At 37.1% G+C, this 26,470-nt stretch overlaps 1 protein-coding gene across 8 annotated transcripts in view; it reads left to right on the top strand.

Annotated features, from left to right (window-relative positions):
• Positions 1-26,470, top strand: part of RNF111 (ring finger protein 111) — an 87,975-nt gene that overhangs the window by 36,565 nt on the left and 24,940 nt on the right. For all 8 annotated transcript variants that reach the window (XM_037150992.2, XM_053670066.1, XM_037150995.2 and 5 more), the window contains 4 exons: positions 527-1,422; positions 9,888-10,014; positions 13,350-13,513; positions 16,598-16,792. In XM_037150992.2, the coding sequence (XP_037006887.2) occupies positions 546-1,422; positions 9,888-10,014; positions 13,350-13,513; positions 16,598-16,792 (1,363 nt within the window). In that variant the 5' untranslated portion in view covers positions 527-545. The remainder of the gene's footprint in view (positions 1-526; positions 1,423-9,887; positions 10,015-13,349; positions 13,514-16,597; positions 16,793-26,470) is intronic.

Below are 26,470 nucleotides of genomic sequence, written 5' to 3'. Positions count from 1 at the left end.
CGGTAAGTTCACACTTTCATTAGAGAATAAGAGAGTGTGAAGGAAGAAAAAACCATGGGAAAGAGTAGTTATATTTGTAGTGGTTCATTATTTATAGTAAGACATCTAACATAGTAACCACCTGAAGGTCCAGAAATATTTACTATAATTAGCACTTTAAAATCTGATACCAGGCTAATCAAAATTTTTTGAATTCTAATCCTTTTACTCATTTTTACTATAATAGGTTTTTAAAATGTTTTAACTAAATATGTCATGTTACTAAAGGTAGAAAGATACACAGTAATGTCAGTTTTTGGTTAACAGAAGTTTTAAAATAGGCCTATGTTCACTGATCTTTATTTCTAAAAATTGGGTACATGGGTAGAGGTAACAGAAAAAAATGGTTTTTAAGAATAGTAATAGCTATTTTATATCCTGATGAGGAAAAGGTAACCTTTCCCTAAGTGGAATCTGAGTATTCTTTATTTAAATAGTATAATAAAACACATTAACAATTATTTTAATACCTAATTGTGTCTTTTAGGCCGTCCTTAAAGTTTCCCATGTTTCAATGGACTCCTGAATATAGCAAGCTCTATACCTTAAAAGTGGATATGAAGAGTGAGATTCCTTCTGATGCACCAAAGACACAGGACAGTCTGAAAGGGATCCTCTTGCATCCAGAGCCCATTGGGGCAGCCAAAAGTTTCCCTGCAGGAGTTGAGATGATTAATAGTAAAGTGGGGAATGAATTCTCTCATTTGTGTGATGATTCTCAAAAACAAGAGAAGGACATGAATGGTAACCAACAAGAGCAAGAAAAAAGTGTTGTCGTAAGGAAAAAACGCAAAAGCCAGCAGGCTGGCCCTTCGTACATGCAAAATTGTGTTAAAGAGAACCAGGGAATATTAGGATTGAGGCAACACCTGGAAGCACCAAGTGATGAAGACAATGACTCCTCTTTTAGCGATTGTCTTTCTTCTCCTTCCTCTAGTTTGCATTTTGGAGATTCTGATACTGTGACTTCAGATGAGGATAAAGGAGTCTCTGTCAGACATTCCCAGGCAATTTTGAGTGCTAAAAGTAGAACTCAGAGTGCACGGTCCCAAAAGTGGCCTCCGACTGAGACAGAAACTGTTTCCGGATTGTTAATAAAAAGACCCTGTTTTCATAGCAGTTCACTAAGGAGACTTCCATGCAGAAAGAGATTTGTAAAAAATAATTCCTCACAGAGGACACAGAAACAAAAGGAGAGGATATTAATGCAGAGGAAAAAACGAGAAGTGTTAGCCCGAAGAAAATATGCATTGCTCCCCAGTTCTAGTAGTTCTAGTGAAAATGACCTCAGCAGTGAATCTTCTTCGAGCTCATCAACTGAAGGAGAAGATTTGTTTGTTTCTACCAGTGAAAACCACCAAAACAATCCAGCTGTTCCCTCAGGTAAAACTGTTTTTTAAATTGAGTAAAATACACAGAAGCTGTTGCATTGTTTTTGTGCCTATTTTCTTGTACTTTTTAGTGATTTTGTTATATTTAAAAAGAATATGAGACTTTATTGACCTGTTATTTTTAAGCCATATAAATAAATGCAGTGTTACAAAGAACACGTGTTAATGACTTGTGGACATGGCCAGTGGAGAGGAGATTGACTATGGGAGGGAGGGTTGGGCCTGGTAGAGGGGCAAAAAGGGAGAAAATTGGACAACTGTAATAGAATAAACTATTTTTAAAAAGTAGTATTAAACCATGACTCCAGTTCTAAGGTATAAGTTTAAAAAATTTTTTAAAGTCTTAAATAGAAAAGTTCTTTAAATTTCTGTATTTCTGAGAAAAATTAAGTAAAGCTAGAGGATTTTTTTTTAGAAAACCGTTTTTATTATTCTATACTTATTAGATTATATTTTATGAGTTGATGACTTATAGTAGTTTTTATTCCTGTAGTGCTTTTCAGTATGTTTAACTTTTATGAATACTTTTTCAGATAACTGTGTGATGGGTTTCTTTCATATCGAACTTCATAAAAGCAATTCTAGTCACTAAAAAAGACAAGTCAATATTATGTTTCCTTAAGTGCTCTGTTCTTATTGTTTACTATTAACTTGTCATATTCTTTATACTGAAAAATAATTTCAAGTATTTGAGAGAACACAAACATTAGTCCTGAGAGTGCTCAGTAGAGCATATGAATAATCAGTTAAAATTGAATTGATAGAGGATTAGCTCAATTGTCCTTTCTCCTTCCCCTCGGTGATGCTGTATTTAACTGGAATAAGTTTGTGTACAGGTATGTCCCATATATATAATTTTTATAATTTATTGTCATTTAAAAGAAGTTGAAGTGAGCTTTGAATAGTAAAGCCTGAACTGAGATTAAAGATTAATTTCTTGTGAAAGTGTAAGGAAGTAGGCAATAGGAAGAACTTTTTAAAGGGCCAGATTATGAGTTTGGTGTCTTTTTTTTGGTTGGTTGGTTTGATTTTTCAAATTATATTAGAAAGTTTGTTTAGAAAGTTGCAGAGGTATTAGAGGTGAACAAACAAACAAGTTACAGAGGTAGAAGGGCCCTTGGAGCTTAGAAGAGAGAAAGACAAAGATAATGCACCTGTGAGGAAGAAGAAGGGGACAGAAAGGCAGGCACGTCCCCCAAAGGGAGAGGGCACCGAATTAGGTTTTTAATACTGACACAAAGTTTTCTCAGTCTTTACCTGATGTCCTGCTTGTTAAAGGTAGAGCCTGCTATTCCACTCTGCAAACATGGCATTATTCCCTCTTATTTTCTTTATGGGTTCCTTCCTATTCCAAGATGCCCTTTCCAAACCCTGAACCGGTAACTTTGTTCTTAATTTTAGTCTTAGCCATGTATAGTTCATTTTTTTATAACCTACCCAAATATTTGTTTTAAAAAGAGTTCATCGAGATTGCACTACAGCTGGAAGATGGTTATAGCAACCATTCCCTAAGGTTTTAAAAAAGAGGGAAGTGAGAATAGGAATTGTCTTGCAAAATTGTCACATTTCACATTTTTCTCATTCGGTTAGAATGGGAAGAGTTTGGGGAGAGGGAGCAGCAGAGCTCGATTTCCGCTGGAGAACAGTGAGGCAGGGCAGTTGGTGATGCGAGGCAGAGGTTCCGAGGAGGTGGTGTTTGTAGGAGGCATGAGAGTGGGTACATCTAGCTCAGTGTCAGTGTCTGTTTCTGGGGAGAAAGGAGTCAGATATTCTCAGGTGTTGAAGATAAATGAAAACTCTGTGATTCGTTTTTAAATCTTGTTTAGTAGTTATTGTAGCATGTGGTGTTTTTCTGTCTTAGAATAATTCCATTACTTAAACTCCATTATTTTCGGACATTATCCTGCAATGTTTGTCTTTGGAAAACAAATCCAAAAGGATTCCTGATGTTTTCTGGTTTCTAGATCAGTGTTTTATTTTAAATTAAAAAAAAATTTTTTTAAAGAAATGACTTGATCACATTCAAATGGTGTGGAATTTTAAAAATACCAAGAAGTATAAAATAAAAAATAAGATTTTGAACTTCCAGTCAAGTTGGCAGCATAGGCAGACATGGCTCATTTCTTCTTACAACCTCATCAAAATCACAACTAAAATATAGAACAACCATCACTCAGAACTGTCAGAAAGCGAGGTGAATGGAAGTCTGACAACTACAGAATTAAAGAAACCACATTCGGCCAGACTGGTAGGAGGGACGCAGATGCAGAATGCACAGGTCTAACATCAACATATGGTAGATAAAATTTGGAAGGAATATCTCAGGGGCGAGGAGTCCCAGCCCCAGCCCAGAGTTTCAGTGCCAGGAATATAAGGCCCCACAACTTCTGGATACAAAAACAAAAGGATTGAGTTGGTGGAAGAAACTTCTGAAGCCCCAAGCAGTTCCTCTTAAAGGACCCACATGTGGTCTCACCTATTCAGATTCACCCCTTTGAGCTCTGGCACCACAGTGGCAGCTTGTAAAGCATCAGTGTCATGCCGGGAGAGACTGAGGTATCTGGCATCAAGGGGAACAGAGGCCATTGTCCCTTTTCTGGGCCCTCATCCCACAGAGCTATTAAGCTGGTTCCACTCTTTGAAACCAGGGCATCAACCTGGGTAACACTCTTTGGCTTCCTTTGGAGATCCCCAGAGACTCTCCCCACCCAAGTTACAGGCCCACCCAAGCCGCTTTTCCATATGAATGGCTGGTCTTGGCTCTTGCTGCATGACTTCCTAAGTCCTCTCAAACAGGCAACAACTGGCCTCAGTGAGCCCCAGGCCTGGCACTAGCAGCAGTGAATCCAGATTCACAGCTTGGCTTCACCTGGGAACCTCCAATCCCAGCACAAGTAGCAGCCATCTCAGATTGCTTTATGGCTCAGGCAAGGCGGGCAAAACAAGGTGGGTCCTGGGCAAAACACAGGTGGGATCTGACTTGGCCTGTACCACCTGGGAAGTCTCAAGGCTAGCACACCTGGTAGATACCTACAGACCACATTGGAGCATCACCACCCTGCCCCAGCACAGCTGATCCTCCACAGAGGGTCAAGGTTGGTGGTAAGTGGTGACAGCCAATCCTTACAGCTGACTGGCCTGGGTAAATCCCTCCCATTGATCTGCCAACAGCAGCCAAAGCTCAAATGTAAGAGGAAGGTGTACTCATCCTAGGCTCATCTGTAAGAGGAGGGTATACTCAGCCCACACGAAGGGCAGACCTGGAGTACAGAATTTGGGTGGTAGGGGAAGCTGTGCCACTGGACTCTACAGGACACCTACTACATCAGGCCATGCTACCAAGACAGGGAGTCATAGCAGCTCTACCTAATACATAAAAGAAAAACAGGGAGGCAGCCAAAATGAGGAGACAGAAACATGACCCAACTGAAAGAACAGATCAAAACTCCCCAAAACCAAACTAAACAAAATGGACATAAGCAATTGATAAGGTGAAGAGTTCAAAACACTGTTTATAAGGATGCTCAAGGATTTAGTGAGCACATCAATAACACAAAAAACATCCAGTCAGAAAAGAAGGGTACACTAATCGAAATAAAGAACCATTTACAGGGAAACAACAGTATAGTGGATGAATCAATGATCTGGAACATGAGGATTTTTAAAAAAAGAACAAGAAGAAAAAGAATCCAAAAAAACCAAGAATAATGTAAGTACCCTCTGGGTCAACTTTAAGCATTCCAACATTTGCATGATAGGGGTGCCAAAAGGAGAAGAGAAAGACCAAGAAATTGGAAATCTATCTGAAAAAATAATGAAAGAAAACATCCTTAATTTGGTGAAGGAAATAGATATGCAAGTCCAGGAAGCACAGAGAGTCCCAAACAAGATGGATGCAAAGGAGGCCCACTCCAAAACACATCATTAAAATGCCAAAGTTTAAAGATTAAGAGAGAATCTTAAAAGCAGCAAGAAAAAAAGCAATTAGTTACCCACAGGTGAGTTTCCAAAGACTGTCAGCTGATTTCTCAAAAGAAACATTACAGTCTCTAAGGGATAGACAAGAAATATTCAGGCCCTGGCTGGTGTAGCTTAGTGGTTTGAGCACGGGCCTGTGAACCAGGGTATCACAGTTCGATTCCCAATCAGGGCACATGCCTGGTTGCAGGCCAGTTCCCAGCAGGGGACTCATGAGAGGCAACCATACATTGATATTTCTCTCCTTCTCTCCGTCCCTTTCCCTCTAAAGATAAATAAATAAAATCTTAAAAAAAAAAAAAGAAATATTCAAAGTAAAGAAAAGCAGGGACCTACAGGCAACATTGCTGTACCTAGCAATGACATCGTTTAGAATCAAAGGTCAGATAAAGAGCTTCCCAGACAACAAAAAACTAAAGTTCATAATCACCCAACCATTATTATATGAAATGTTAAGGGGACTTAATTCAAGTAAAGAAGATCAAAACTATGAACAATAAAATAGCAAAAATATGTATATCAAAAATTGAATCTAAAAATTTGACTGAGCAAACAAGAACACAGAATCATGGATATGTAGAATGTTTTGATGGTTACCAAATGGGAAGTGGGTGTGGGGAGAATGGGTGAAGAGGTGAAAGTATTAAGAAGTACAAATAAATAGTTAAAAAGTAGCCATGGAGGTGTAAAGTACAGTATAGGAATTGGAGTAAAGAATTTACACACCTGACCCATGGACTTGAACAGTGGTGTGAGGATTCTCTGAGGAAGTGGCGGGGGGATTACCTGACTGGAAGGAGGCAGAGTGGGAGAAATCAGGACAACTCTAATATCATATTCAATAAAACGTAATTCAAAAATAAAAGTTTATTTCAAAATAAAGTAAAAGTTTGCTTCTATTTCTTAGGTCTGAGTCTTATTAGCCAGAAGTAATCAGTTAGCAGTTTATCTCCTAAATTTACAAAATAATCCATTTTAGAAAAACAGTGATTCTTTAAACAATAGAAGAGAGTATAAGTGAGTTATTTATATAACTTAGTTACATAGTCTTTTTGTTTATAAAAAGTTGTAAGATGAATTTTAATGCATTAGCTACCTTTGTATCATTTATTATTGGAACTTCAAAAGTGTTGTATTGGACTATGTTTAATAAAGTCTTTGAAAAAACAAAGAAATTTTATGAAGACATATATAAGAGAAACACTCATAAAGTTGAAAAGTAGATGTAGATTTTTCTCCATTGTAGAATGGTGATGTCCAGTTGGTGAATTAAAACAAGGGAAGTTTTAAAGTAAAACTTTTAATTTTTATATACATTTTAGTTTTAAATATGATTCCCTTTGCACACATATCTTAAGCATCATGTAAATGATTATGAAGCAAGAATCAAAAAGGTAATTTTGAAATTGAATCTAGAATATTATTTTAAAGAGCTACTTAAGTAGAGTTATTTTCTTTTCTCTGCCTGTGAGATATGTTTATGCTGTTAGAGAGATATCCTACCTTACTATGTCTGTGTGTTTAATCTTTAGAACTTAAAAATTACTTTAAATATTTACATATTATATAATATATGAATATTGTTAGATCTTATTTCTTTTACTTTATTGATGTCAAAGAATTATTTTAGTCTTTCCAACTAATGGTTTGGGACAATTGTAGAGTCACTGCAAAAAAGATGAATTTAGACCTTTTACAACTTGTCAGCCTAAAAGTTAAAATGCATCATAGAACTAAACTGTATATAACTTCTAGAAACAACAGAGGAGAAATTCTCAGTGGTCTTTGGTTAGGCAGAGATTTCTTAAATGTGTCGCTAAAGTATGATTCATAAAAAATTGCTAATTTGGACTTCATCAAAATGAAAGACTGCGTTAACAATGCTATTAAGAAAATAAAAAGACATGGTACTGAGAGAAAATATTTACATATAGTATATCTGATAAAAGACTTGTGTTTCAAATACATGAAGACCTCTTACAGCTCAACAATACAACCAAAGTCCAAGTTAAATATAGGCAAAGAATTTGAATAGGCATTTTATCACAGTCACTAATAAGCACTTGAAAAAATGCTCAATGTCATTAGTTATAGAAATCGAAACCACCATGAGGTACCACTGTATATCCACTAGAATAGCTATAGTAAAAAAGAGGCAATAACAGTTATTGATGAGGCTTTGGAGTCCTCATTTTCCTTGTGGGAATGTACAGCCATGTAAGAAATTTTGGCATTTCTTTAAACATAAATTTATCATAGCAAGTAGAAATTACATTTCTAAGTATTTATCCAAAAGAAGTAAAAGTACATGAATGTATAAAGACTTGTAGACAAATGTTTATAGAAGCTTTTTATGTAAAATAGCCAAAAGTGAGAAATATCCAGGTGTCCCATCAACATAAGATGGATAAGCAAATTGTATATTGCTATGATAGGATAGTATTCAGCAATAAAAATGAATGAGCTATTGATAAAGCAACATGGATAGATCTCAAAGTAAGTACACTGAGCAAAAGAAGCCAGACAGAATTGTATGTAATGTATGGCTCCATTTCTGTGGAATTCTTGAAGATACAAATCAACCTGTAATGGCAGAAAATAGGCCAGTCCTTGTATGGGGTGTAGGGATGGGTGGTGACTGACTGAAAGAGGGCATGTAGGAATTTTTTAGGGTGTTGAAAATGTTTTAAAACTGGATTGAGGTGATGGTTATGCTCTTAATTTACTAAAATTAGTGAAATGTACACTTAAAATGGAGGCAGTTTTAGCTCAATATTCTTATTATGAGAATATTCTTAATACAAACATGATTTATAGTTTACCAGTTTATAGTTTGTTGGTTGACCTTTACATTGACAAGTGACAGTAATGAAAAGAGGAATATTTACAAAAATTCAGCACCAGATTTGCGGAAGAAAATAGCAAGAGAAGGAAAAAAGCATGCCCTGGCTGTTGTAGCTCAGTGGATTGAGCACAGGCCTGCGAACCACACGATTGCAGTTCGATTCCCAGTCAGGGCACATGCCTGGGTTGCAGGCCAGTTCCCAGCAGGGGATGCACAAAAAGCAACCATACATTGATATTTCTCTTCTTCCCTTCCCCTCTAAAGATAAATAAATAAAATCTTTTTTTAAAAAGCATAATTTTTTCATTATCTTAACTTTTTTAAAGTTTACAGTTCAGTAATGTTAAATGTGTTCACTTTGTTGTGAAACAGCTCTCTGGAATTTGGTCATCTTGCAGTCAGAAAAGAAACTTCATACCCATTAAACAGCTTTCCTTTCCCCCTCCCTCCAGCCCTGGTAACCACCATTCTGCGTTCCTCCCCTAAGCACCTGTGGAATCCGGCAGGGTTTTTGTGTGTGTGTGCGTGTGTGACTGGGTTATTTCACTGAGCATAGTGCCCTTCAGGTTTGTTTATGTTGCAGCATGTGATGGTATTTCCTTCATTTTTAAGTCCGAATAATGTTCTGTTCTGTGTGTATACCACATTTTATTTATCCATCTATCCATCCATTGATGGACATTTGGATTGCTTTCACCTCTTGATCACGAGTGTGTGTACAGATACCTCTTTGAAACAAAATGTGAATTTTAAAGTATGAAAGCAGTACCTGACAAAAGTTGTTTTTAAAGTAGAATTCCATGACACAGTCATCTAGGTCAAAGGGGATTAATAGATGGCTTCAAGATGTAAGCTAAAGCATTTAAGAATATTTAAGGGAAGAATCAACATTTAATGGGGGGAAGGGAGAATTTTTCAAGAAATGGTTTGGTAAGGCCTGTTCAGTTAGTATAATGTTCTCAGGGTCCATCCATGTTGTCACAAATGGAAGCCTTTTGTCTTCTAGTCGAGTAGTATTCCATTGAAAAAATAGTTTTAGATTAAGTAAATAACTAAGGACATACATTGAACCAAATACAATATGTATCCATTCTCCAAATAAGAAAGCACTTTTCAAATTAAGAATAATTTATAAAAAGGATGTACAGAACTTACAGCTTTTATAGCACAGAACGAAAAAACTAATATGTGTGCTTCTTAAAAGAATGCCATATCACATAAAAATATAACGTGGGAGAAAAATATATAGTAAATGTATCTTTATTTTAGATATTAAATAGTAAATATAGAATGTGAATATCTTATGTACGTTCTTAAATCAGTACCTTTAGATATAGTGTTAATGTCTCTAATTTTATGCAAATTCATATGGAGACACTAAAGGTTTTTAAAGAACAAACGAGAGTTATAAAAGAGGAAATAAACACCTGAAGACATACTGAACAAGAAAGTAGGTAGGTACTTGTACTGTTCTCAGTATGTGTTTTTAGCTGTATTTTAAAAACCTGTCATTTTTACAGATACAGCTTTTATTTTTGTAATGAATTTTGTCTTCATGTCAGGGTAAAAATTTTTGCATATCAATTTAGCTAACTGGAAGATGCCCTTTAAATGTTTATTCCTTTTGTTTTCAGGAAGTATCGATGAAGATGTTGTGGTGATAGAAGCTTCTTCCACTCCCCAGGTCACTGCCAATGAAGAAATTAACGTTACCTCAACTGATAGTGAAGTGGAGATTGTAACAGTTGGAGAAAGCTATCGGTAAGATTTTAACTGCTAGTTTGTTTATTTGAAATTTTAAATAGAAAGAAATATTTAAACATATTTGTGCTGCAGATATTTGCATCTTTCTGTTAACCTTTTTTTGGAGATATAGTTTGAGTATATATATATCAAGTTAGTGGTTTTCAAACCAGGTGACATTCCACTCACCTGGGAGGTCATAAAGAAAGCCTCGACTATGTCCCAGACCAACTGAACCAGAATCTTAGGGGTCAATATTTTTAAGCACCCCAAGAGTTCAGTGAAAGCTAAGAGTCAGTGTTCTAGAAAAACAGTATTTTACAAAATAGAGTTTGTGTTATGATTCAGAGAGTTTGTATTATGATTTAGTTTAGATGTGAATAATACATAAATATTAGGGATGATACTAAAATTAAAAGTGAAGAAAATATTAAGGGATATTGATAAAGTATTTCTTTTTGTTACTAATCCATTTGTTTCAAGATCTCATTGATACTAGTGAAATGTGTGCTATTCTATCAGGGCAACATAGTATAAAACATTCAAAAAATTTTTTGGCCTCCACTCAGGAATTTCATCTAAACTCTGTACTAATAATAAATGACTGAAAAATTCTCACATGTTTTGAGAATATTGCCATTTTTAAAATCACTTTCCCTATCCCCCCCCAAAAGAGGAAAACCCTAACACTATATTATTATATGTATACACTGTATTTAACTTGTGTTTTAGATGATCACAGATATTGTTAAAAGAAGCATTGAAATGTTTCTCTGTTCCATTTGATGCACCAAAGAAGTCTATGGATAACTCTTAGTTTTTGTGTTGGGTTAATTTTGAATTATATTTGCTCATTGTTTTAATCTTTGATGTTATTGATTAAAAAGAAAACATTCTTATTTTGAAAGCATGTTCAAAACATATTTAGAATGTGCTTGCCACTGGCCATTTTCCCATTGGAGTGCTACTTCTAATTTCTTTAAATTGATTTGAGAGAGAGAGAAAGAAAGAAACATCAGTTTGTTGTTCCACTTATTTATGCACTTATTGGTTGCTTCTTATATGTGCCTGTACCAGAAATCAAACCTGCAACCTTGGCATATGAGGACAGCGCTCTAACCAGCTGAGCTCCCTGGCTAGGCCCAATGGAGTGTTACTTCTAATGGCATAGAAGAGAGTATTATATAGTATATTCTTGTTTGTTTTAAGTTCTAAGTGATTTTCCCAGACTTTGAGGAAAAGTGATACTCTATGGCATGTGCCATAATTACCCTGTTGATTTTGCATAGTGCTTAGTATGACTGGCTCAGTTTTGTGAACTACAAGGATTGCTAGAATTCATGACCTGTCTTTCCTTATGGAACTGGAGATCTTTTTTGTCATGGAAATACTTAATGTTCAAGCAGATGTATTTACCGTAATAATGGACAGTGATTTTTTGAAAGACCCATGACCCATATTTATTTTACTTATTGTTATGTAGAGTACTAATTTTGTCACTGTTTAGCTAGTTCTTGGCCCTTTCTCTTAAGAGAGAATGCACCTGTGTTTCAAATTCTTTTGTCAGAATTCAACAGTTGCCACATTTATCACTAGTTCTTCGTATGTCAAGTTTTGTGCTGGTGTTCCACTCAGCAGACTTGGAACTTTCTGCAGCTATTACCAGCTGCCCAGAAATAGACTACACAGTCTCATCAGAATCTTGGTTTCTCAAGAATTTTCAATGGTGATCTCTCTCCTTACAAATCCTTTCATCCTCATACAGTTGTTTACTATCATGCTTTAGTCTGTACCATTGTTCTGGGAATGTGCTGTCCTTTTGTTACGGTGTCTCAGGAATTAATCTTTGTACTCCTTTTACTTCAGTGTTTCAGAATTTAACCTTTTTCTAAATTCTCGGGTTTTACAGTCACTGAGGCCATTTCAGCCCGGTGTGAACTTCGGGGTTCATTTCTGAATGGTTAAATTTGTACCTCTGATGATTGCATATTAATGAATGTGGCTCACCCTTTCCATATAGGAGCTTATAAATAGTTTTACATTCAGCTTAAGCAAGAAAAATCCCAACTTCATAAGCCCCACCTTTGTGAAACATTTGTTTTTCTCCTGGAGCCCTAGGATCACATAGTCTAAATTACCCCTCTGTACCCTCAGTCATTCAAATCATTACAGTGAATCCTTAAAAAAATTTTAAATACCTGTAAGAAATTTAGCACATTACAGTGGCACACATGTAATTGAAAGATGATGAAGTGTTCGGTGTTGAGGGATTGTGGGTACATGCTGTAAAAGCATAAAGCAACTCAAACAAGTGACGCTTAAGACTGAAAACTGCAGGTGTCCCTTGACTTAACAATGAAGTTGAAAATAGCATAAATACCATAAATTGGAAATGCATTTAAATATTATTATGTACCTCAAAAAATCAGGAAAAGAGAATGTTTTTAATCCATTTAACCTCCTAAACATCATAGCTTAGCTTGCCTACCTTAAATGTGCTCAGGACACTTATATTAACCTACAGTTGGGCAAATTCATCAATGAATACAGTGTAGAGTATCCATTATTTACCCTCAGGGTCAGGTGGCTGATTGGGAGCTGCAACCTGTGGCCACTGCCCAGCTTCATAAGAGAGTATCATACCACATGTTGCTAACTCGGGAGAAGGTCAAAATTCAAAGTTCGAAGTACAGTTTTTATTAAATACATATTGCTTTCAAACCATAATCAAGATGAGAACTCCTAAATTGAACCATTAAATCAGGGGCCACTTGTACTAAACTAGCTACAACCATCCTTACTTCTTCTGATCCTAGGAAATCCCTCTGGTGCCTTAAAACTCTTCTAGATCAGCACCAGAAAGTTAGCTTGGTTTAGGACACCCAAAGCCATGTTTTGCAAATTCAGTCTGCACTAAACATACACGATCTTGTGGACATTATTAAATGTTAGAGTGCTGATATTGTTGTTACTTTGCCTATGGTGAATAATTTTAGATATTTACATAAAATGTAAATAAATGATAACCCATGTGAGTATTCAAACCTTTGAAAAGAGCAGTGTTCTTGAAACTGAATCCTGTATTTTACACCAGTTATTGGTGCAAACTGACAACATACTATTTTTCATATTCTTAGATCATTTGGCTGGTGAACATTTTATTCAGAAAATGTTTGTTGAGTGCCAGACATTGTGTTAGTCATAATTTTTAATTCTGTGACCATTATTCTTTGGAGAAGTCTTGCATGAAGTACATCACAAACTGCTTTGTAAGAAAGGCTTATTATTTTTTAGGTAACTAAAACTTTTGTGTGTTTTTTATATTTACTAATTTAATACTGATATTATTTAAGGTCTCGTTCAACCCTTGGACACTCCAGATCTCACTGGAGCCAAGGTTCAAGTTCTCACACAAGTCGGCCACAGGAGCCACGGAACCGCAGTAGGATTTCTACTGTGATACAGCCCTTGAGGCAGAATGCAGCAGAAGTGGTGGACCTTACCGTTGATGAAGATGGTAAGGTGGAGTGGTAACAATGTAGAATTATGGAGAGAATTTGATAAAATGAAATATCTTACTGTGTTAGAAACTCCTACTAGTGCTTGATGGTAATATACAGGGTCTGGCACAAATAACACTCCCTTTTACACATAACAGTATCACACTTAAGCACACCATAGGACATTTTAGGTGAAATATTAAAATTAAAACTATAAATTACACCCATATTATTACCCTACAAAACACACTCAAGCAGGCCTTCCTTCTGCTGGACCCTGTATTATTAAAGTATGGGGAAATTGTTAGATTTTCTAATCTTATCTTTTAAATCATGTAATAACCTTGTTATATAGTAAATTGTGTCTGAAATTTTTTCTAGGTATTGTTTCATTGCTTGGTAGTTATTTTCTTAGCAAAAAATACTTTATGTGTAAAATCTACAAGTTTGATCTATCCTCAGTCTTACCTATTACTTTATAATATTATTGTTATACCTCACCTTTGGCTATGAAAAATAGAAATGGCACATTTTAAATACAGACAGAATAGCTCTGACCAGCGTGGCTCACTTGGGCATTATAACCACAAAGTGAAAGGTCGCTGGTTTGATTCCCAGTCAGGGCACTGGTTTGCCTGGTCCCTGGTCAGGGTATGTATGAGAAGGTGACTGATCGATTTCTGTCTCACACTGGTTTTTCTTTGCCTTTCTTTCTCCCTCCCTTCCCCTCTCTCTAAAAATAAGTAAATGAAATCTTTAAAAAATTAAATATATACAGACAACAGAAAAGCACTATAACTAAATTTAAATGGTTAATACTGATAATTTGAAATGTCAAATTTACTTTTAAAAGTGTGTTACTCTTTAATATCTATGTACCTTTTTGCTGCTTAGATTTGTTTTGTTTTGTCTTATAACTGCTCCAAGTAACTGAGGAAACAAAACTAGAGTTGGAAAACAGGAGTTAGGGGAAATAGTAGCATGTATGAATTTGTCCACATGTTGAGCATTATCTTCAGGTGTTATCAGTAGAATCTTAGAAGGAAATGGTCAGTCATAATTTCCTTAAAGGAAGGTTGTCAGCCATATATGAACTTGTTAGCTTTGGAAGTTACAAGTTGGAGACAAGATACATTAGGTAGGTAAAAAGAGTTAGAGGTCTTGGGCAATGAGCTCTTATGTGGGCTGTTTGCAGTTTGGATGATCATGACTTTCAGAGTGCCAGTACTTTGGAATTAAGATGTTTATGAGGAGTAAATTTATTCCAGCTGTTGGCATTTCATTTAATAATGTCTTGATTTTCATTTTGAAGCATTAGAAATGATCTGTAAGTCAGTAGTTAATATAACGGGGATTAACTAAAGGTTACTTGGAGTTAATTAAATACAGAATAACTATTTTGGAAACTTTCTGTATGTTTTCTGTGACATCTGTTATCCAGAAAGTAGGAGGAGGTGACAGAGTAGTCTGTTAACCCACTAGTATTAGTGCAACAGAATACTTTAACTAGGTTACTCGTACTTCAGTGACCAGTAGATGCCCTCTTCCCCCAACTAGTTTCTTTCAGTGGAAAGCTTCTATCTTATTAAAAAATAAACCCAAAACTTAAGTATAGCCGTTAGGCCAGTGGTTCTTAACTGGCTGTCATTTTACCCTTGGAGACATTTGTCAGTATCTATAGGCACTTTTGGTTCTCACAGTTGGGGGAGAATGCTACTAACATTTAATGGGTAGAGGCCATGAATGCTGTTCAGCATTCTACAATGTAAGGGACAACCTGCACTCTGTCTCCACTCCCACCCCCAACAAAGAATTATCCAGCCAAAAATGTCAGTACTGCCAAGGTTGAGAAACGGAGATAAACCGTTTGCAAATAAACAGGTTCTTCCCTTTCTTTTTTAGGTATAAGCAAATATATTTGTTTAAGCATCCAAAGTACAGTGTTGCATATAGACCTACGGGTACTATTTGTAATTCAGGAGTTAGCCTTCCATACTGCATTGCATAAAATACTGTCCTCTCTCATTCTTTATCACATTAATAGAGTCTTTTTTCAGATCTGATTGTTAGGACTATGCTTTGGACAGATTTATTCTCGTTGTTTATTTTTAAGCAACTTTAACAACCACAGTCTAGAATATTCACAGGTTAAAGTTTGCCTCAATTTTCTTTTTATATTCCACTACAAAAATTTTAAATTTTTATTAGAACCCTGGTTGGTGTGGCTCAGTGGACTGAGCTCCCAACTGTGAACTGAAAGGTCACTGGTTTGATTCCCAGTCAGGGCACATGCCTCAGTTGTGGGCCAGGTTCCAGGCTGGGGGTATGTGAGAGGCAACCAAAGGCACATCAGTGTTTGTCTCTCTCTTCCCCTCTCTCTAAAAATTAATAAAATCCTTTTTAAAAGTAGTGCTGAATATTAATATATGCAAATAATTTTTTGGAAAACATACAAAAATGCATGTGAGAAGGAGATTAAGATATATTAAATACCATAGATAATGTTTACAAAGTGTTTCTGTAAAGCATTGTACAAAGTACTTCATATACGTGATCATGGTTCATCCTAATAACACTTCTGTGAAGAAAATTCTGTACTTTCCTATTCTATAGGTGAGGAAATGGAGAATAATTAAGTAACTTATCCAGGATCATACTGTCAGTGGTGAAGTCAGACTTGCTTTCCAAGCATCTGACTCTGGAATCCACTCTGTACCAGAGAAAGTGCTGTTTGTAACACTGTTCTGACAACCTGTAACAATGTGTATGAATGTAACAGAGGCTTGCTTTTCTTTTCTTATGATAGATCAGAAAACTTACATAGTTATTATTCAAGAAACTATGTAAATTGCCTGAATTATTCTAATATACATATTAGGTATTGGATTTTTTAAATGCAGTGATTATATATTAGTAACATATCATTTTAATGTTGGACTTCAGCCTTATGAAAGCTTTTTAAATATATACTGTACTCACTAAATAGTTCACATTTTTAAAGTTTGCTTTAACAATTATCTTTAAAATGTTAGCTTGGGTTAACATATAACCCATTACCTAATTTGTTTTGAAATGCTGAATAAACATTTTGTATTTTGTAGAACCTACTGTAGTACCAACCACTTCTGCAAGAATGGAATCACAAACCACAAGCGCTTCCACTAACAATTCCAATCCATCTACCTCTGAGCAGGCCTCTGATACTACTTCAGCTGTCACTAATAGCCAACCCTCCACAGTGTCAGAGACGTCAGCTACTCTCACAAGCAATAGTATGACTGGTACTTCTATTGGAGGTATGTAAAAAATGGGAGGGGAGAAGGGATTCTTTTTGTTTACACTTGTTAGAAAAAGGAGTATTGTTTTTAAGATTTTAGTTGTATTAGCAAAATCATAGTCTTAGAATAATCATGTGTGAGCTAAGTAGTCTCAAGTAGAATTAGAATATGATTTCATATTTGAGTTGGAGTGCTGTATGTTACCAGAGTATCATAGCTAAACTGAAAGAAACTGGGAGAATGAAATGGCTGATACAAAAAAATACTAGCAAAAAAAGAAAAAAATAGGTAAATTGAATTTTAACAAAATTTAAAACTTATGGACATCAAGAAAGTGAAAAGAAAACTTAGAGAATGGGAGAAAAATATTTGAAAGTCATACATTTGATAGGTGTCTAGTATCCAGGATATATAAAGAAAATGTACAACTCACCAACAAAAAGAAAAACAAGTCTGTTTAAAGATAGGCCATGGTTGCTGTAGCTCAGTGGATTGAGCACTGGCCTGTAAACAGTAAGGTCACTGGTTTGATTCCCAATCAGGATACATGCCTGGTTGCAGGCCAGGTTCCTGGTTGTGGGTGTGTGAGAGGCAACCAGTCAATATTTCTCTTCCTCTTTTTCTCCCTTCCTTCCCCTCTCTCAAAAACAAATGAACAAATAAAGTCTTTTAAAAAAATTTAAAATGGGTGAAGGATGTGCCTCGATACTTTTCTAAAGAAGATATATAAATGACTAAGAAAGCACGTGAAAACATCATTATTACTTACTAGGGAAACCACAATGAAATACCACTTTACCACCAATAGGAGTGCTATAATTTTTTTTAAAAATCAGAAAATAACCTGTATTGACTAGAATGTGGAGAAGTGGCACCCTTATGAATAATCGGGTGGGAAGGTAAACTGGTACAGCCGCTGTGGAAACACTGGCAGTGTCTCAAAAAGTTAGATATAGCTTTTGGACGAGATGGCAGAACACTTAAATGCGGTAGTTAAAATCCTTCCACAACCACAGCAGAATTACACCTAAAGTACAGAATAGCCATGATTTGGTACTGCCTAAAATCTAGCTGAACAGAAGTCCTTTAACAAAGGACATTTAGAAGCAGCCACATCAATACTGCTAGGAGGGGTAGAAACATGGAATAGGCTGGTCCCATACCCACAAGGGGTGGTTAAAAATTAGAAGGGTATCTCGGCTGTGGAGGTCTCCTCTTAGGAACGAAGGGTTTCAGCCCCACACCAGGCTGCCCAGCCCAGGGTTCCAGTGCTGGGAAGAGAAGTCCCCATACTTTGCGCTCTGAAAATTGGCTGAGTGAGATGGAGGGCTGCTGGAGTTCCAGGTGTTCCTCTTAAAGGGCATGCACACAGACTTAGGCTGACTCACTCTGAGCCCCAGTACTGGTGCAGCAGCTCAAAAGATTCCAGGGACATACAGGAAAGAACAGAATTTTCCGGTTTGGGGGTAAGGGTCGGAAGGGCAGCTTTTCCCAGATGTAAGTGCTGGCAGATGTCTTTGTTCCTTCTGTGGAGCCCTCCACCCACAGAACCATCGGTTGTGGGGGGCTATATCTGAGTTTCTTATCAACCTTACTCACAATATTCATCCTGTACTGGTGATTCCCTGAGACCCTGCCCAACCCAAGACAACACCTTGCCCAACATTCAGGCTCTTTCCAGTGAGTTTTCTTTACAAATGGCCAGCCATGCCTTATGCTATAGACTTTCCTAAAATTTCTCAAATGAGCAGCATCTGGTCTCTTCATACCCCATGCCTCTTGCTAAGTGGTCCTAGGCCTGGGACTAGCGGCAATTGGCCTTGGTTTACACCTTGACCTCTCTCAGGCACCTCCAGACCCAGCACAAGCAGCAGCCACCTGCAGATCACTTTGTAGGTCATGCACAGTGGCTCCAGGCATGGTAGAAGCAGCCACTGACCTTGGCCTGCACCTTCTAGGAGGCTTCAGAACCAGCGCTTACAGTGGACAACTTCAGACCACATTGAAGAACCATCCAGCAACCTCTGTGAGTGACACATTCAAGAGACAAATTCAGTGGGTGCCGGAGCTGTGCTGAAGCAAGTTCTCCATGGCGCTGGCTCCCCCTGCACCTCCTGCACAGCAGATTCTTTGTGGTGGTTGTAGCCATTTTAAAAAATATCTTATTTATTTATTTTTAGAGAGAGGGGAAGGGAAGGAGAAAGAGTGGGAGAGACACATCAATGTGTGGTTGCCTCTCATGTGTCCCCTACTGGGGAGCTGGCCTGCAACCCAGGCATGTGCCCTAACTGGGAATCGAACCAGCGACCCTTTGCTTCACAGGCCCGCACTCAATCCACTGAGCTACACCAGCCAGGGCAATGTAGCCATTTCTTGCAGCCAGTCAGCCTGAGGGTGAATCCCTCCCATTTGATATGCCAGTAGCAGTCAAATCTCAAATACAACAGAGGGTGCACACAGCCCACACTAGAGGTACACCTGGGGCACATGGCTCCATTGATCAGGGAGGCTGTGCCACTGAGCCTTAAAGGACACGTACTACATAAGGCCACTCTATCAAGACTGGAAGATGTACCAGCTCTGCCTAATACGTAGAAACAAACACAGGGCGGCAGCCCAAGTGAGATGAAGAAACGTGTCCCAAATGAAAGAACAAAACTCCAGAAAAATAAATAAACAAAATGGAGATAGGCAGTCTACTCAGATGCAGAGTGCAATAACTGGTTAAAGGATATTCAGTGAACTTAGGGGGAGAATAGGTGGACTTAGAACAAAGAGATAGGAAACATAAAAATGGAGATCTAAAACAAAAAGGGAACCTGTCAGAGATGAAGACTGCATTAACTGAAATGAAGACTGTATTACAAGGGCTCTGGCTGGTGTGGCTCAGTGGATTGAGCGTGGGCCTGTGAACCAGAGGGGCTCGAGTTTGATTCCCAGTCAGGGCACATGCCTGGGTTGTGGGCCAGGTCCCCAGTAGGGGGTGTGCTAGAGGCAACCACACTGATGTTTTTCTCCCACTCTTTCTCCCTCCTTTCCCGTCTCTCTAAAAATAAATAAATATATTTTTTAAAAGACTGTTACAAGGAATCAACAGTAGAGAAGAGGAAACAGAGGATGAAATCAGAATTTGGAAGATAAGGAATCAGAAAACACCCAGTTAGAACAGCAAACATTTCTTTTTAAATCTAAAAAATAAAAGAAAGTCTGAGGAGCCACTGGGACAACTTCAAGCATACAAACATTTACATCATGGGGATGCCAGAAGGAATTGAAAACCTATTTGAAAAAATGACAGACAGAAAACTTACCTAACCTGGTAAAGGAAAGAGATATACATGTCCAAGATGAACCCAAAGAGGCACACACTAAGCCACATAATTCACATGAAAATTTTACTCTTTACAACAGCATGGATGGACCTGGAGAACATGATGCTAAGTGAAATAAGCCAATCAGAGAAAGACAAATACCATATGATTTCACTTTTGTGTAGAATCTAATGAACAAACGGAACTAACAAGCAAAATAGAGACAGACTCATAGAGAGCAGGTTGACAGCTAAGGGGAGTAGACTAAGGGGTAGAAGGATTGAGCAAAAAGCAAAAAGGAGCCATGGACATGGACAACAGTGTGGTGATTGTGGGGTGGGGGGAATGGAGGTGTAGGGCACTGAATGGTAATGGGAAGAAAATACAGTACTAAAGAAGTATGATAGAAAAAAAAATATAAAAAGTTACACAAAGGGTATTTTAAAAGCAGCAAGAGAAAAGCAGTTAGTTACATTCAAGGGAGCCCCCCCCCCCCCCCAGTTTATTTTTCAACAGAAACTTAGCAGGCCAGAGGAATTGGTAAGAAGTATTCAAAGTGTTGAAAAGGAAGATTGACAACCAAGATGGCTCTACCCAGCAAAGCTATCATTTAGAATCAAAGGACATACAAGGAGCTTCCCAGACAAGAAAAAGCTAGAGTTCATCACCACCAAACCAGTATTACAAGAAATATTAAAAGGTCTTTAACAAGAAAAAGGAAAAGGTGAAAGATAAGAATAACAAAATTGTAATAAATACATACCTATCATCAATTACTTTAAATGTAAATGTATTAAACATTCTAATCAAAAGACATGTAGTGGCTGAATGGATAACAAGCAAGACTCTTACATATGGTGTCTACAAGAGTCTCACTTCAGATTGAGAGAGACACACACACACTAAAAAATATTTGAAAATTATATATTTGATAAGGGCCTAGTATCTAGATCAATATATATATCCATAATGAATACCATAGATAATGTTTACTATATGTAAAGCATTGTACAAAGTGCTTTATATACGTGATCTTAGTTCATCCTAACAGTTATATGAAGAAAATTCTGTGGATAGTGGTTAAATAACTCAGGATCATACTATTGAGAAATCAGAAATACTTTCCAGGCATGTTACCCTGGAATCCATTCTGTACCAGAGAAAGACACACACAGACTGAAAGTAAAGGGGTGGAAAAGGGTATATCATGAAAATGGAAATGCACAAAACAGCCAGGGTTGCAGTGTTTATAATGACCAAAGTATCTACAACAAAGGTTATAGAACAAGAGACAAAGAAAAACCCAGGAATTCCATTTCTGAGTATTTATCCAAAGAAATCCCCCAAAACATTACATTGAAAAGACATACATCCATGTGTTCATTGCAGCATTATTTACAAATAGCCAAGATGTGGATGCAACCTAAGTGTCCATCAATAGGTGAATGGATAAAAAGGGGTGCATATAAATAAGGGAATACGACTCGCAATAAAAAAAATGTAATCTTGTTATCAGCAACAACATGGATGGACCTAGAGGGTATTGTGCTGAGTGAAATAAGTAAGAAAGAGGAAGACATGCCAGATGATTTTACTTGTAGGTGGAATCTAAAAGAAAAAAAATGAACAAGCAGAACAGAAACAGACTCATGATAAACAGAACATTCTGACAGTTGCCAAATGGGAGGGGGTTGGTGGGGTATGTGAAAGAGAACAGGGGATTAAGTGCTAACTGGTAGTTACAGAATAATTATGGGTTTGTAAAGTACAGCGTAAAGAACACAGTCAAAAATACTGTAATGATTATATGGTGTTGGATTGGTACTAGATTTACTGGTGTGATCACTTTGTAAGTTATGTAAATGTTTCATCACTAGGTTGTATGTCTTAAACTAATAGAATATTGTACTTCAACTGTGATTAAAAAATAAAAATTTATTTAAAAAAAAGTTAAATACAGAGTTGCCGTATCACCCATGATTCCATTCTTAGGTATGTACTCCAACTGGAAATGGATGGGAATTTGAAAAAGTTCGATCATGTGAATTTTCTCAGGGTTGTTTTTTTTTTTTTGTGGTTGGTTGGCTGGTTCTTTTGCTATCATATCTTAGAAACCATTGTCTAATTCAAGGTCACTCAGATTTCTCCTGTGTTTTAACAATTCTGTAGTCTTGCCCTGGCCAGTGTGGCACAGTTGGTTGGAGAATTGTCCCGTAACCAAAAGGTTCCAGGTTTGACTTTCAGTCAGGACACATAGCTAAGTTGTGTTTTCCATCCCTGGTTGGGGTGAATATGGGAGACAACCAATTGATGTTTCTCTCTAAGTGCAATGAAATAATGTCCTCAGGTGAGGATAAAAAAGTTTTAAAAAAATTTTTTTATAGGTTTAGCTTATCTCAGATGATTTCTTATGTTTTAATTAGCAGTGATATCTAGTTCTTTCTCATCACTTAGTCATCATCATATTATTTCTTTAAAACTTTCTTGATGTTGATACTATTATTCCCATCAAAAATGAAGAAATCTGGCATGCTAATAAATACCGTAAGATCAATAATCTTTGAGGCAAAGATCTGAATTCTTCTCATTTACTCCCCTCTCCGGGTAGCTGTATGTACCCTTATTTTTATCTACATTTTATGTGATGGAGTCCCAACTTTATTTCAGGATAGTCTTAAATCATTTATTCACTCATCCAAGACCCTTGTTGATCCAGAATTCAGATTTAATCTCCTAAGTAGCAACTTTACTTTGAATGGCCTTCTCATAATATTACTCTTAACTATATTCATAACCACCTTTGGTACAGTTTTACTTTGTGTTTCTTTTCTGTAGACGAGGAGCACCTTTTCCAGGCCAGATTGTCCTTCCGTATAAACCTGGTGAAAGCATGTACCAAATAGTCAGACTACGTTAGGATCACTCAGTTCTATTGGCTGTGTTTTTTCCCAAGAGTCTGTAGAACATCAGTCACTTATTTTCTTCACACCTTGTTTTACTTTGTACTTTCTTGCATATTTCCGACCTTGAAAAGCTTAAGCTCTTCTCCATTCAAGCTTTGCTCCATTCAAGTTTCTAAATGGGGCTTATAAAAATCGTAGAACCAAGCATATTGAATTTATAGTATCTAATCTTGGGCTTTTGATAATAAGTTGCCATAATATGATTTATCAGTTAAATACATACATACTATGATTTAACTGACATTTCTTTCCTTCCCCTCAGCAGCTATTCCATAATTCTCTCATTTTACTTAAGACTTTTTCCTCCAGGGGAAAGTAGATAAAAAATAAACAGAGGTTCTCAAGCATGAATCCCATAATTTCTGACCCTTCCATAAAAGCCTTTTTGTATCTATATTTATCTTTCTGTCCTAACTCCAGGTCTTTTATATTAACTCCTTCCTAGTTTTCCAGACCCTATGTGTGCTCTGCCTCTTATCCTTTCTTGTGTCCTTGACCATGCTGTATCAATTATCTTCCCAAAGTCTTCAGCATCTTTGCTGGTTTCATTCCTTTGGTACGTGCACACATATATTTGTGTTTAATATATGTACCCTTCAGGGGATCATCTTCATCTTAAACTTATTCTTTTAACTTGCTTCTGATGCCTTTCAAAACAAACATGATGTTAAACAGTCTGACAATAATTTTCTTCTCACCCTGTTTGGTGTGGCTCAGTGGATTGATGGCCAACCTGCAAACCAAAGGGTTGCCGGTTTGATTCCCAGTCAGGGCACATGCCTGGGTTGTGGGACAGGTCCCCAGTAGGGGGCGTGTGAGAGGCAACCACACATTGATGTTTCTCTTTCTTTCTCCCTCCCTTCCCATCTCTAAAAATAAAATCTTTAATAATATTAATAATAATTAATAATTTTCTTCTCTGTATTCTCCCAGGACTCTGGTCTCATCTCTTTTCTCGCTATCCTGTCTCATATCTATAGTTATTTTCACCTACCAGCAATTTGCTGACGACTCCCCACTTTGTGTACCCAGAGCGTTCTGGTTTTAAACTTTCATATCCACCCCTATCAGACACCTCCTCTGGACCATCCTGCAGGCACCTCAGAGGCAACATGCCCCGCTCAGCCCATCACCTGTCCAACTTCTCCATGTATTCCTTGCTTTATGCATACATGAAATCTTATATATTCATTTATTTAACAAATACTTTGTGATTACATACTTCATATCAGGTACTGTTCTGGGCACTGGGAAGAAAACATAAATTTTGTGTCCTAAAAGAGCTAATATTCTAATGGATAATAATAGTTAACATCTGTTGAGCTCATAACATTGGTCAGTGATTTATTTATATTAACTCTGATCTTTGCAGTAACCTATGAGGTAGATTCAGTTATTCTTTTTGTTTTATAGATGAAGTAACTTGCCCCAAGGTTATGAGAGAGTGGAGCAAAAATTCAAACGTAGGAAGTGTGGTGTGGAGCCTATACACCTCTTTATGCCAGAATTTCCCTAACCTTGGCATTATTGTCGTTGGGTTGGACAGTTTTTTGTGTGGTGGGTTCTCCTGTGCATTATTGAATTTTTAGCATTATTCTTGGCCTCTACCCACTCAAAACCAGTAGCACCGCCTCCTCTCTAGGTGTGATCATCAAAAACTTCTCCAGGTGTTTGTTGGCAGATAATTCCTTGGAGGCAACATTGCTCTATATTAGAACTCAGTGCTTCATTTGTAATACTGAATGATTTATACCTTCAGTTGTCTTCATACTTGATGATAAGCTACTTGAAGATGAAAGATCAGGTCAGACTTAGATGCCTGCATACCTGTTTTTGTGAAGCTAACTTATATTTAGCAAGTGCCTACTGGTTCACCTACATCATGTAGACATGTTTCTAGTTGCTAGAGCTAAAACAAGCAAGGCAGACGACATCATAAGTTATTTTAAAGGCCAGGACTTTTATTTTTACCATTGTATTTTCCAGTGCCTCATGTAGATCCTTTAACATAACATTATGTGTACAGCTTGCCAAATGAAGGAATAAATGTGTGAGTACATCTCAGTAGTCCTTTTAGAATTACAGTGAAGGGACTTTAACCAGCTTGGTGCCACTGGTCTGTGGAGGTTATTTCTCTGGTATAAGTTTGTGGTTGTCTCATTTTTAGTGGACACTCTGTGGTCTACTTTCAACAAAAAGTGTTTTATTGATATTTATTTGAATAGATATCTTCACTTCTAATTTGTGGCAGTATTCTTTGGTTAGTAACTATTAAACAAGAGGAGATTCTTTTGCCTTTACTTTGAGTTGCTACCATGTTTAAGCAACAAAGAGGTTCTGAACTGTGGGAAAATAGACTTAATTTAGCTGGAGGCCAAAACTGTACCCTAAGAAGTAGAGCTGTAAGATTTGTCTTCTTTTTGAGGCCGCATTGTTAGTGATCGGCCCCTTAAATATCTGTCTGAAATATGTTGTAGTCGTCGTGCTGCTTTTGTTTTTGTTTTTTGCCGTGATTTTGTATGTGGAGACGAAGAAAGCGCAGTCTTTCTGACAAGTCTGTGTCGCATCTGTCACTGCAGTCCTCGTTCCGGCAGTCCCTAATCTTGTGCTGGTTACAGACTCATCTCTGGAGCCTTAGAGTTAACACAAAATCCTTAAATAATTGGATTTTGTAAAATTAAAAGTATCAGAGTTGTGAGGAACCAGGAAGGTCATTTAGTTTGTCCAATGAATGGATTTAATGTCCCAGAGGTTTTCGTTTCTGTTCCAGAAACAAAATAAATAGCATTCTCTTGTACAGCACTTTGATGTGGGGGCTGAGATAAAACCCTGAAAATGCTGCAGGAAGTAGAGTCACCGTGATAATCAGTCATTATTACAAATGTTACAGCTTGTAGGAAACAGGCGCTTAATGTTGATTTAGCACAGCTAAGGTAGCTGCTGATCATGGCCGTTTCCTGGTATGCTAGGTGTAACTCTGTCCAGGTTATTCAAGAATTTTAGGATACAAATGAATGAAAGTGCCATAAAACTGATTATGATGTGCTATAATATATGTATTAAGAGGAAACACCTTGGTGACTTTCCTAGTTTTATGTTATAAATTATTTGTAATATTTAACCTTCTCAACTGATGCTAACAAGGTAGTACTAATCCAAAAAGCAATTAGAGATTTTTTTAAATTTGTAATTTTTAAAATCAAAGTTTACAGACTCCTGAATTTTAGTTCCCAGGTTAGGAACCTTTACAGAAGGGTTCAGGAAATTAGCCCAGACAAGCCAGACTAGGAACTTGGGAAAAACCCATACTACACAGATCCTACATAACAGGGCTTAGGTCACAGGCCTTTCCTGGAAGAGAATCAGCAAGGGCAGGGTAGGGCACCTTTGGGAGGAGAGACCCAGGACAGTTTCAGGGGTTT

This window comes from Artibeus jamaicensis, unplaced genomic scaffold (genome assembly GCF_021234435.1).
Source record: "Artibeus jamaicensis isolate MK-2021 breed Jamaican fruit bat unplaced genomic scaffold, CSHL_Jam_final contig_548, whole genome shotgun sequence".
Classification (NCBI taxonomy): Eukaryota; Metazoa; Chordata; class Mammalia; order Chiroptera; family Phyllostomidae; genus Artibeus; species Artibeus jamaicensis.
Note: the sequence above shows the minus strand (reverse complement) of the source record. Positions and strands in the feature narration are given on the sequence as shown.